The following is a 13,318-nucleotide window of genomic DNA, read 5'->3' as shown; positions in this document are numbered from 1 at the left end:
TTGGTCATAACATAGCCCATTTCAGTTTTGCTGTTCTGCATTTGACAAATGAAAATAAATTTTGACCAGTTGACCAACATTGTATAAATTCTTTAAAAAATATTTAGTTGCATTTTGTTGCCAAAAAATTGATGCACAGAGAATTTAACTATCTTTGAATATTACTTTTGCAAGTCTAAGGTTGAAAATGTGTTTCCTCTTTATACACATTTTTTGATAGTGTGTGGTGTAATGTGGTGCCATAACTCAGCCTTAGTTAACTCCAAAAGTTGACAATAGTGAAAACATAAAATCTTGGAAGAAATAAAGGCTTCATGCGGAACCTTTCATTCGGTCGACAGTTTACTGTCGGAGGTAGTTTGGGGTGACATCAACTGACTTCCGCTTGTCATTCAGCTGCTCGACGTTGTGCATTTACTCAGCTATTGAATCTCAGTAAGTTAAAATATTAAATATTTTATAGTTTTTGTGTGTAGGTGGCATATCCACCTGTTTAGTGAATGAAAGAAACTTTGTGTTTATCTGAGAAAAAGGAATGGCAGATTTAAAGAGCTTCCTGTTCGCCTAGCTTACCTAGCGGAAAGCTACATTTTCCTTTACTTTACTTTGGAGACATTTCAACGCATTTTCTGTGTTTTTTTTCTTTCCCCAGCTTTGAAAGACATTTCAGTTGTTTTCACGTCAAGTGTAGAAACTGCGGCCTTCGTGTTGCAGCCTTTTTTAAATCAACTGTCATGTATTTTCAGAAGTAATCGACTGGGCATTAAAATATAATTAATATGTCAATTAATGATAAAAGCCTGTCTTTCACTCTGCTCTGTATATAAACCAATTCCTCGACCAGACTCAGTGTTTCAACCATCTGATCATTTGCGAATATAATAAGGTAACAGTGAGTCTTTACTCTACCTTAGAGTTTTAAGTGGAAAGGTGGCCTGTGATAAGCTGTGATGGGTGTTTGTAATTTTCTTACGTTTATTTTTGTCTCTGTACAGGAAGCTGATTTTCACCGACAGACGCGATGACGCTTTTTCACTTTGGAAACTGCTTTGCCCTGGCTTATTTCCCTTACTTCATCACATACAAATGCAGCGGCCTGTGAGTAGCTCGTTTATTATTCTCTATGCTTTCAACTGCTTGATTAAAGTCACAAAAATAAGAATTGCATTGCTTTGTGTACTCATTAGTAGACTCCTGGTTCATGCCCCCCTCAGCTGCAGCACTAACATATGCTCTGAGACTCTTACGGTCTCTTATAAGCTTCTTAGTAACGTCAGGTTTTGGGAGAGGGGCCCTGTAATCCTTTTATGTGCTGTGCTCTCAAATTATCCACAGTTAACAGCATGTATGTTGTAAAGCAGTGCGTCATAAAGTGAAAATGTTTTTCTCGGTCTAACTAATTAATTCACCTAACTCTGTTTGTGTTTCCCATGCGTAGCTCGGAGTACAATGCTTTCTGGAGATGCGTCCAGGCAGGAGCAACGTACCTGTTTGTCCAACTTTGCAAAGTAAAGAAGCTTTCCTTATCTGCTTTCATTTACACAGGGGCCAGTCGATTTTTATTTTTTTGGCCAATTGCTGATACTTGGGGTTGAAAATATAACAAAACAGAGCAACTTGGCTGTCCTGTTCAGCATCTCTGTTTGCGAGCTGAAAGTCTCTTGCAGCATGAAGACCTGCAGACACGTCTAGAGATGTCATAGACAATCCATCTTACATTTAAAACAGCCTCTCTCTGTTCTTACTCTATAATTTCTGTTTCACACACCTCACAAATCCTGAAAATAGTTTATTCTCTCAGTAACAGCAAGAGGTGGTAGCCATTTTGAATGTTGCATTCACTGATTCAGATAACAGGGTTTTTGAGTTCCTGGCTGGTTTCTCAGTGCATCTTTACTTTTCAACATTACTCTTTTGCCATCATTATCCTTCTGTCTTTTTAGATGCTTTTTCTTGCTACATTTTTCCCAACCTGGGAAGGAGGAGCCGGCGCTTATGACTTTGTAGGGGTGAGTAGCAAAAGCTATTATTGCAGAACTAAAATCAGAAGAGAAACTCAAAATGATATACGCCCCGCTTGGTAATTTTGGTTTGTCCTTTAATCCCAAAATTGTAAAGTGGTGCAGATCCGAAAGAGGTTTTTGTCTAGGTATAGAGCCGTGTTTATTTGTTTCTCAGGAGTTCATGAAGTCCACAGTGGACCTGGCTGACCTGCTGGGTCTCCATCTGGTGATGTCTCGTAACGCTGGGAAGGGAGAGTATAAGATCATGGTCGCTGCCATGGGCTGGGCGACGGCAGAGCTTGTGATGTCGAGGTTAGCAGTGACTTTTCCTGTGAAGAAAACTTTTCTGTGAAATTACCCCAGCTGTGTTAAAATTGCCGTGTTTGTTGTTTGTTCAGGTTTCTTCCCCTGTGGGTCGGCGCCAGAGGAATCGAGTTTGATTGGAAGTACATCCAGATGAGCTTTGACTCAAACATTAGTTTGGTGAGTAGCTTTACAATTACATGCTGTGTCTTATTTCTTTTTATTTAAACAGTTTAACTCTTCATTGCCTTTTTATATTTCTAATTCCTTTGGTTTTTATAATGATGGAGTGATTTTTTTCCCCACACATTTTTAATGGGTTTGTTTGTTTAGACATTATACACCTGAATAATAGTGTGTGTTTGTATGCATAGGTCCATTACATCGCCATGGCAGCTGTTGTGTGGATGTTCACTCGATACGACCTCCCTAAGACCTTCAGGCTGCCTGTTACTGTGCTGCTGGCTCTGTGTGTGTACAAAGCCTTTTTAATAGAGTGAGTCTCACATTGAAAATGTCAGCATTTCAGATGGTTGGGAAGCAACTACATCATCATTAAAACTATTAGGTTTAACGTTTAGAATAGAATATACTTAGGAAAACTGAAAAAGGATTAAAATCAGAAAGATTAACATACTGCATGGCTTTAGTGTTTTTCTTTTTGTTCCATAACTCAGCGTGGTTATTCTCTTCAAAGCTTGCAGATAGACATGTTACTAGAACGAAGACCTAAACATCTCAAAAGAAACAGACATACGGTGTACTGAGTAGATGTTTTAGTGGAACTTTGATTCAGTTTAAAATAGGGATGTCAGAACACCACAATATGTTCTTGTTGACATAAAGTTTGTGATGTGAAGTCTGTCAAAATGAACCTTGCTCGATAAAGTGTAAGAGTCCTATGTAGGAAGGAGTTTTTAAAAAAAAGTTTTAGGTTGAAACTCTGTCATGTATGTTTGGGACTCTTATTTTGAAACTAAAAAGAAAAACTTCCTACTTTGATGTGTTTTATTTACACATTCTGCTCACACTGCACATAAATCTGGCTGATAGCCCTTGTTACAACAGCATGGATGAAGCCCTGTCTTTTAGGCATTAGCCCTGCTGGAGAATTAGAGAAACCTAGTTACAGTGGACCTTAGTGGAACCTACCTGTGGATTTTTCTGTGGAACGTAACTCAAAATTATTAGCAGAACATTGATAGAGTCAAGATTTCCACTGTACATATTCATGCATCTTAGGGTATGTGTTGGGTTAAGACTACTAAAATTGGCAACTATACATGCTTTTTGAAATGCTTTCAAGTATTTACAGATTTCAGCTAATCATGTGGTCCCTAACTCTTGTGAATACTGAGAGTCCACAGTCTTCAAACCTGGACTGAGTCATAGTTTGATTACAAATTCTTTGATTTGGGAAACCTTAATTCTATTAATGTGAGCAGAAAAGTGGGGATTTTTAATTTTCTCCAAATTTAGCTAATTACCTGCCTTGTTCTTACAAAACCACGATCATGTCTCATGAGAGGAATGTATTTTCACATCCTTAGATTGAAAGAATCCACATAAAATATATAACAATGCAATGACTCAAGGGTTTGTAGCTTCTGTCTTGGTTGTTTGTTGACCACCGTGTAGCATTATCATTTTATGGTTATTTTGTTTTTCTCTCTCTTTTTTTTCCCCATATTTCTCAATTATTTAAAAAATGTTTCAGCCAAACTCTTATTGTAATAAATTATTTTGTCAGTAATGTCCCTCTCCTCTCTCTCGTGTCCCCAGGTTGTTTGTCCATGTCTTCATGCTGGGCAGCTGGACGGTGTTGCTGGTGAAAGCCGTCCTGACTGGCGCCGTCTCTCTCTGCTCACTTTTCCTGTTTGTCACTCTGGTTCACAGCAACTGAAGAAGAAGCAGCAGGCCGTAAAAAACAAACCCTCGACAGTCTTGGCTCAAACTGGAGGAAAGGTTTTCAAGTCAGTCTGAGCTGTGAAGCTTTAAAGGAGGGCTTAAAAACGATTGGTGTTGACTGACATGATCCACCAACTGGTTCAGCTTCCAGTTTGATTCATCGGTTATGAGTCCATGAGGAAAAAGAGCGTTCTCTGGGTAACATTTCTACCCAAGTTTTCAGTTAATTATTTGAAGCAAAGGACGAACATTAACATCAGGATACTTCTTCAGTGACTGTCTTTTTTTTTTTTTTTAATGATGTGAATTTTGTATTGCTGTAACTACAAATGAATTAACACTTAATAATAAAAAAAATATTTTAATCCTGTTCTCCGGTTTGTGCTTTGATCAGCTATTAACTTATCGTCTTTTAGTACCACAGAGTCTAAAAGAACAGATCAAGCTGATCTAAGCAGACTTTGTCTTGGGAGGGACTAAAAGGATGAATGAATAAAAGAAATAAAGGACAAAGCAAATGGGAAATACGGGTGTGAAAAGAATAGTGAACAAACAAATGAGTGAACACTGGCCAGAAATAAAAGACTAAGAATCAAATTTACAAAAAGAAAATAATAATAAATCAAGAATTAAAATGCCTAAGACACATTTAGCCTTTAACAAAAATGCATTGATTGAGTCATGTTTGTGATCTCTGACACATTGACTAGAGAAGTATTGTGGGTCCTAATCAGACCTTTCGCTGTCACTGGCATTTTGCCTTGAACCAAAAAGCTAAATCGATTTGCTGAAGTAACAGGAGAACTTGAGCAAATCATCTTTCTAAACAGGATGAACCCATCATAGGTCCAATCCTTAAATTAGAGAAGCTAATGACCACAGGGCCGCCATTCAGAACGCTAGAGAAGAAAAAATAGAGGCTCTGCCCTCCCTCTGCAGATCATGAGTACAGACCAGGAGAGAGACCAGAGACAAAAACCACCTCCAGACGGAGCGGGTACCTGCAGCCTGTAAGCCATCGGCTCCCTGGGATCAGTCCTCATGTCATCGTCCATGTATGTTGAGTACCGAGGCCTTTTCCTGCCCCCCGGGGCCCACACTGCTGAGAGCCTGGAGTTTGCCCAAAACTTTTCAGTGGAAGACTCTGATGTGTTTGGGGTGACATATCCCAAGTCAGGTAAAGTAAACCAGTTCTTGTATCTTCCCATATATGCTTAAATCTTAGGTGTAGTCAGTGCTCCACTGCATTATATATAAATAAATATCATTTATGAAGTAAGATGCCAAATCAGAGCTAGAGTAGCTTTTATGTTTGTTTTTCCTAACACGCTAATTCTCAGAAAACATGATTCCATTCTTCCTATGAAGTTTCAGGTTCCAAGGTTACAAGTAAAACTTTTAAAACACCATTTTGTGGCTTGTCGAGTTCAGACAACAGAAGATTGAATTGCCTTTTTTCCTGCTGTTTTAACAAAGATCTTTTTTTCTTCCTACGCCTGAAATGCAAGACAATATTTACATCTGCAACATATAAATGCATCGAGGATTCTGGGCAAACCCAATGTTCACTAGTGACAAAGGAGTACACTTTGGTTTATTAATTATTTTCACCAATGACAAAATAGACTCCATTCCCATTTTAAGGAATTTTATTAGCTTTCTTGTGTTTGAGCTCCTAATGCAACCTGACACCTTTGCTTCCTTGATGAATGTACAGTTTTCTCAGCCACAGTTCAAAGCCCTTTATGCTTAAACACAGTGGGTTTTCATTAAAGCATGAATTGTAATCTTATTTTTGCATTCTCCCAAGTCTTTTTTTTTCAAAGCTGCATTTTTGAGTTTAGCTGCTGTTGCCTTTTTGGGAAACCATAAAACTCTGCTTGACTGAAGAGTCTGGGACAATCAGAAGATGTCGGCTTAGTGTTTGTGTGTTTGTATTTGAATGCATTTGTTTTTCTCTGAGCAGATACCGGTTATACCTGTTTCCATAACAGTTTGTCTGTTTTGAAAATCAGTCACTCCATCACTCCCCTCATTCAACGCAGTTTCGCCTTTCAGATTGTCATGATACCAGCTGATGTTGGGATCAGACACAAACTATATATTCTGTGAAAATAAATTCAGTGTTTCTATTCCCAGATGTCTCCTCAATGGGGATGATCCAGTCGCAGTGTTTCCTATTTTGCAACATGTTATCATATTCATTTTATGTCATGCACATCTAAACGTGAGGAAATGAAGTTGATTTTGGAAAACATCAATCTCCTTTAACTCGTTGAAATATGTGTCCCTCTGCTGATGCGCTCTCCGTTTGAATAGCTACTAAAACTGTCAATTGTTATATGTTGAGATTCACATTCCAACAAATCTTCACCAGTTAGAGTAATTAGGATTATTAGATTATGAGATATTAAATACTCAGCAGGCTGGAATGCAGCAATTTTGAATAATTGCTAAAAAAAAAAAAAAAAAAAAAAAAAAGTCACATTGGAGTCATGTGGAGTGAATAACACTATTGCATTCTGGAAACCCAGCTTGAAGCATGGAATGCTGAATAAAGGCTAATCACAGAAGAAGACCATGAAGAAACGATAAGTTAATTTTTAGTCAAGGTAAAAAAAGTTCAACATGCAACGTTCAAAGTAGCTGACTTTTTAAAAAATAGTAGAAAAGCTCAACTAAGTGAAAATCATTCAGTGAGGTCTCAATTGCATTTTTGCTCTGCCTCTCCTAATTATTCATTCTGCAACCTCTTGTTTTTTTACTGCGACTTTAAAACATTTGAATGTGATTTTTTTGCAGATGCAGCAAAAATAAATTGCCGGAAATCCTCAAAGTTTCATTATGTCCGAAACAACATTTCAACAACTTTATTATTCCCGCGCTATTATTTTTCAGGACAAAAACGTTTTATACGTAGAAAATAAATATTTGAGAAATGTGCAACAGCGAAGTAAATGGTAAAAACACAACTTGTTATATAGAAAATCGAAGCGGGCCAGGTTGCCTTCGCGGAGCTTCATGTTCCCGCGAGAGGTGCTTGGAAGTCTCGGCAGGACAGGCGAGCGCTTCTCGGTCAGTTCCCTGCTCTGTACCATCTGGCAGTAACTCCGTTTCTGCAGCAGAATGCCTTCTTCCGAGGAGCTTTCCCTGGAGTACCAGGGACTTCTGCTTCCCAGAGAGACTCACTCTGCAGAGAGCTTGAAGTTTGCGCAGGAATTCGCTCTGAAAGATGATGATGTTCTCGCGGTTACGTACCCGAAGTCAGGTCAGTTTAAAGATGACACTTTTTTTCCTCCCTCACGGGTGGATCCATTACTGAAACTAACGCGAAAACACACCGAGATAACCTGTTCCAAATATCATTAGTAACTACGCATGCTCCGACAGCACCGAGAATGCATTAATGACCAAGTCTGCTCTCATATTAAGCCCGAATAAAAATGGACTTTGCTTCTTTGAACGACACAAATTTTGCATTGTAAGTCTGCAACAGCGACAGTGTTGCAATAGACCTACTTTTACAATACGACGTGTCATTCCCAGTAAAGAGCCGAATTTTACGCATTTTTTCCAAGTTGTCTACACAAACTTGAGTATTTTATTGGGATCCTTTATGCGATAAACCAACACATAGCAGGTCATGTGAAGTGGAAGTGAAACTTATGTACGGCTTTAATCATTTTGTGTAAATAATAAGCTGAAAAGTATATTATTTGTCGAATATCCCTAAATAAAATCAAATTAAACCAATCGCCTTTAGACGTCACCTAAGTTGCAGTAAGTGCTTTTATACTGATATGCTTTTTGCTGTTGATGTTCAGGTTAAGATACTGTAACTCTGGAAGAGATTGCTGAGATCCCCATCTCAGGTGGGAGAATCTGACATTGTGTTCTGTACAAATCTGGACTAAGTGGAGAAAAAAAAACCTGGCAGCAAGTTATCTAAAAAGGGAAAAGGATTCTTTGAGTCCTGCCAGCTGGTGTCTGACAGGACACCAGCTGGCAGGACTCCCAGAATCTGGGCTGAAATGATGACTGCACATCGCCCTGTAACATCCTGGTGGCGGTGCCATGCTGCTGGGATCCTTTTCAAGAGCGCTGACTGGGCAGCTGGTTTGAATAGATGCAATAATGGATAAATACCGGGTAATACTGGAACAAGAACCAGCATCTCAATGTAACTTAAAGCGAAGCAAGTTGTTGCTTCACAACGGCAATAAAATCCTGTCACTGCATGCTGGAATAAAACGAGGTGCTTGAACAGTATGAAGTTATATGGCAATTAATGAAGTACGGAAGCAAAAATATGCTTGCCTTGAGGATGTATTTATTTTTAAATCAACTCATTTGAGTCATTTCAGGAATCCCTAAAGGGAGCAACGTGAAACTTTGAAAGATTGGGACTCATAAGGATCCTTCCATAATTCCTATGCTGTCCTTTTTGCAGCAGTTCTACTTGTCATTATGATATAAACCTCAGGCCTGTGCTTCACCTAACACCTCTGATGTTATTGCATGTAAACTGAGAAATATATTATGAGATGTTTATTGGAATATGTTGGGGAAGTGTAACCTGATAATCCCCCCTCATACTACATGGATTCAGGATTTCCCTTGTGCATCCTCTCTGACACATGGTTGTTATCTATAGATGGAAAAAAAAAACAAGTTTCAGATTTCCACTTAGAGGATCTATAAGACATTTAAGCACCCACAGAGCGGCATCTAGGCTAAGGAATACATTTCTACTTTGATGGAAATCACACGACTACAATTATTAGTTAATACTAAGAGTTTGTTAAAGAAAAAACAAATGAAAAAGAGAGCACTTGTGCAGCTTCTTTTTTACCATTGTGTGTTCACATTAGTATGATCTTTGACCCCAAACTGATGCAGAAAGTATAAAAAAAATGTGGGAAGTGGTTTTGTAAAAAAAAACAACACTCATTTCCGAGTCAATGCTCAGTTAAAAACGATCCAACAGCAGCAAAAACAACAAAAAAGGAAATCCTGACTTCCAGCAGCGCTGAAGTGTCTCTTTCGTCTTCGTAGGGACGATCTGGATGCAGGAGATCCTCCCGCTGGTGCTTAGTGGCGGAGATCTGACTCCCATCCAAACGGTCGTGAACTGGGACCGGGTCCCGTGGCTGGAGGAAAAGAGGCTGGCGCAGGTTGTGGATAAGCTGGCGTCGCCACGTGCGCTCGTCACACATTTTCAATACAGCTTCATGCCGCCTTCCTTCCGCACGTCCAAAGCCAAAGTAAGTGGGTGGAGACTCGGTCAGACATTCCCAGGCTCTACTCGAGAATACAGACAGCACTGCATGTGTTCTGCGCTTGCAGGTAGTCTATGTCATGAGGAACCCAAAAGACGTCCTGGTGTCTTCATATTACTTCCACCAGATGGCCGCCTTCCTGGAGGATCCAGGGACTTTTGATGAGTTCATGGAAATATTCCTGGATGGTAGAGGTCAGAGAATCCAAACATAATTCATATTCCTGAAAGAGTTTGGGGTTTTCTTTCCCATGTAGTCTGTGTTGGTATTTCAATCTAAACTAGTTGCTCAGTTTAGGCGTCAAGGTAGTTTTGCTCTCGTGATCCTAGTGGTGTGATCTGCTTTACTACATCAAGATTTCATCTGGCATCAATAAAATAGGAAACTGTATTTATATGACCTTCAGCTGTTTAGATTATATGTGTGGGTGTATAAATATGGCTATAAATGACGTTTGACATGACATGTTTATAATAAAATTTTAACAAAAGCAAAAGGATGAATGATGCATTTCTAGAGTGTCTTCCAGACGGTTTTCAGAGTGTTTTTGTCCTGCTGCATCTGTTTTAAGCTGCACAAACAATAATGTATTTTTATTCTGCGATCCTGTATTTTTTTCTGCAGTTGTCTTTGGGAAATGGACAGACCATGTAAAGAGTTGGAAAAATGCAGAGCTAGGAGACAGGATACTTTTCATCACTTATGAGGAAATGGTTCAGGTAATTTTAAGAGTTTTTTGTAATCTTTGGCTAGTTTAGACTTCCTGTTTTAAACTTTTTTGTATGTTGTGCTATCTTTAGCCTTCCTGTTAGTTGTTTTGCCCCTTCACTTTTACAGAAAAACTATTTTTGTTCATAAATATCAACTAAGGTCTGAAAAAACACTTATAGGTTTCCCATAAACCATTTATAGTTGCACTGACTTGTGGTAACTCTCTTCCATCTATATAAGTTTCAGTAGCTTTTTTTTTTAATCCCTTCACAATAAAAGTCAGGTACGTTGTGTGTTTGAGGCACATAAGTGTCTCATGGGAAGACGCTTATGTGCCTTCCCAACGTGTTTCCGAGTTCCTAGTCGGAAACATGTTGCATGTTATTTGTGTAAACTAAAGTATATCCTGATGAAACCGGCTCTCTTCCTTTTTTGTTGTTCACACACACTAAACAGAGGCGGCTGGGCTTCATGCTGTGTGTGATTATGAACCTAATGCACCTTACAAATGTTTGCAAATCTTTTAAACTGTTCCACATGTCACTTTAAAGCCACAATTTTCAATGCGTTTTATTGGGGTTACATGTGCTGGGCCAACATAAAGTTGTGCCTAAATGTGAAGCAAAAAATAAATAAATAAAAAGCAAAATGTAAAAAAAAGATTACAAGAGGATAGAGTTTGTACCTATATTTTATCATAAGCGTGTTCGTGATCAAGTATCGTCTCTCGTTCAGGACCTGCCCGCTTCCATCAGGCGCATTTCTGACTTCTTGCGCAGGAACCTGAGTGAAGACGTCATTCAGAAGATAGCGGAGCATTGCTCTTTCCAGAGCATGAAGGCCAACGCCATGTCCAACTTCAGCCTCTGCCCAAAGGAGTACATGGACAGCGACAAGTCTCCTTTCCTGAGGAAAGGTGAGTTTTTTACATGTCTGACTACTGATGACATGAGATTCGCTGTCCTGTCAACGAGTTGGTGTTTGTTTCACTATTTCACCGATGCGTTGTCTTGCGACAGGGATCGCAGGAGACTGGAAAAACCACTTCAACTCAGAGCAACTGGCCCGATTTAAGTCTGTGATCACTAAAGAGTTGGAGGGAGAGAACTTCTCTCTGCCGTGGAGCTTGGACTGATCCGCAAATTCAAAATTCAAGTAAGAAGAAACAAAATCAAGGCATCTACTGATAGTTTTTTTTTTATTTTTCAAATGGGACATTTGTGCTTTTTGTACAATTCAAAATTATTTAGATTTAATGTGAAAGATTCAGACATTTCATTAACTTGTGCCATTACATGTATTTAATTATTGATCGGTTGTTGGAAGAGTTTTATAACTTTAGAATGGTTACTAAATGAAATTATATTTTTAAAAAGTCTGAATAATTAGCAGACATCTCTATGAGAAAATGTCTTGTAGTGTAGATCGCCTACTTTTGAACTAACTGCAGAATTACATCATTTTGAGTGCAAATTTTTATCTGTGACGACAAGAGTGTAACTAAGATTTAACAATGTGCAAATAATATATATATATATGAAAGAAAAAATGTAAGGGAAACACAATGTATTCAAGTCAACAAAAACTTAAAGCATTTCTCATTTGAAGCCCAAAGTTTTTATATACTGTACATCCTCTTAAGGAAATATTTGTCTCATCATTTTGGCCTCGACGAAATAGAAAGAAAGTTGTTCATACCTACTAACATAAAAAAAATTAAAAGTGTAATCTCATACAAAGTCAGGCTGAAATAAAATTATTACATGTTTTTAATGTTGTTCAATTTCCTTTATTGACAATGTCCTGTTAAGGTTCACTTCAAATAAATTAATATCGACATTTACAGTTCTTGTCAACTTTCACGTCAGCTGTTTCTGTTTGATGTGAAAACAGAAACAGCTGAAAACTTAATGTGTTTATTTTTTTTCTCTCTTTTGTCTGTTTTTATCAGAATAACATAATAAAGTATTTTACACATACATTGTGCTTTGCCCTATGGAGTGTATTTAAGTCAGTAAGGCTAGACACAATTACTACTACAGGATTTAATCACTGGATGTATGTAGAATCTGAATATTTATATTACTGTAGATTCTTTCCTATTTGCAATGTTTCCATAAATAATATTTAGGGATAAGACAGTGTGTGTTTTTCTAACCGTATTCTACATACGAGCATGGATCCCTGTTGTTTGGTTGTTTTCTATATAATATAATATAATATAATATAATATAATATAATATAATATAATATAATATAATATAATAATCCGGATGAAGGAGATGCTGCACAATTTGATAGAATTACAAAGGTTGTTGCACATTTCCCATTCAGTGCAAAGACATAAATAATGTTGGTTTCTGCAGAATGAAGGTTGAAAAAATGTATGACTCTTTTCCCAAACCAAGCAGATCAGGTTATTAGCAAACAGGGAGAGCAGAGCTTTTCTCAGGCTTCTGCACGAAGCCAAATGCATGAATGTATTTGCATCTGATAGAAGAGCATCGCAACATGCAGATCACAATACGACGATTGTTCAACACGTGCATTTGTTTCCTTCATGACTGATGCAAGTTGGATTAAAATTGTGAATTTGAATTCGTAAAAGCTGTGAAAGTGGAGCCGGGACGTGACATTTAGTGTTTCTCACGGTAGCTGTCGCAGAATTTAATTAAATGTTGAGCTGCTGCCGAGCGCGAGGGATCAAACGTACATCAGCTTAGAGCGAGGAACGTCCTGCTAAGGTAAGTGAGGTGAATTTAACCTGAGCCACGAGGTTTCTTGATTAAAGATTTGGAATCCATTATTGGTCTGATTAGTTGGTAAATGGCTAAAAATATCTGTCTGGTCTTGTATACATATTTTAATTAATCGCAAAATCTCAAATATTGAAATAAAATGTGTCGGAAAGATTCCTGGTTTTGTTGTAAATATCTGCCCAGGCCACAACAGTACACAAATAAATACATGCTGTTTACGCAGAATTTAACGGAACGATACAACTAATGAGTAAATGATGCAAAACATTTTGAGAGTGATACGGAAAAAGCAAAAACTGATCAAACAAACAAACATGGTTTTTAAAGTGTTCATCTGGAACTTCAAAGGAGTGCT

General features: G+C 38.1%; 2 protein-coding genes across 3 annotated transcripts; both read left to right on the top strand.

Annotated features, from left to right (window-relative positions):
- The first annotated feature begins 349 nt into the window (after positions 1-349).
- Positions 350-4,579, top strand: tmem147 (transmembrane protein 147). Of its 2 annotated transcripts, XM_005799003.3 has the most exons (9): positions 357-435; positions 845-886; positions 996-1,098; positions 1,439-1,508; positions 1,944-2,009; positions 2,179-2,315; positions 2,402-2,486; positions 2,681-2,802; positions 4,089-4,579. In XM_005799003.3, exons 3-9 carry the CDS (start codon positions 1,022-1,024, stop codon positions 4,207-4,209), a joined length of 678 nt encoding a protein of 225 aa, XP_005799060.2. In that variant the 5' UTR covers positions 357-435; positions 845-886; positions 996-1,021; the 3' UTR covers positions 4,210-4,579. The 2 variants fall into 2 exon arrangements, with proteins under 2 accessions (XP_005799061.2, XP_005799060.2); XM_005799004.3 differs by lacking the exon at positions 845-886 and having other exon boundaries at positions 350-435.
- A 2,651-nt stretch (positions 4,580-7,230) lies between these two features.
- LOC102233316 (sulfotransferase family cytosolic 2B member 1-like) lies at positions 7,231-12,049 on the top strand. The gene is made up of 6 exons (XM_005799002.3): positions 7,231-7,482; positions 9,270-9,478; positions 9,561-9,687; positions 10,118-10,212; positions 10,940-11,120; positions 11,224-12,049. Exons 1-6 carry the CDS (start codon positions 7,341-7,343, stop codon positions 11,337-11,339), a joined length of 870 nt encoding a protein of 289 aa, XP_005799059.1. The 5' UTR covers positions 7,231-7,340; the 3' UTR covers positions 11,340-12,049.
- Positions 12,050-13,318: the final 1,269 nt, after the last annotated feature.

Source organism: Xiphophorus maculatus, chromosome 3, assembly GCF_002775205.1.
Source record: "Xiphophorus maculatus strain JP 163 A chromosome 3, X_maculatus-5.0-male, whole genome shotgun sequence".
In the NCBI taxonomy this organism is placed as follows: domain Eukaryota; kingdom Metazoa; phylum Chordata; class Actinopteri; order Cyprinodontiformes; family Poeciliidae; genus Xiphophorus; species Xiphophorus maculatus.
This window is presented reverse-complemented; position numbering and strand designations above follow the sequence as displayed.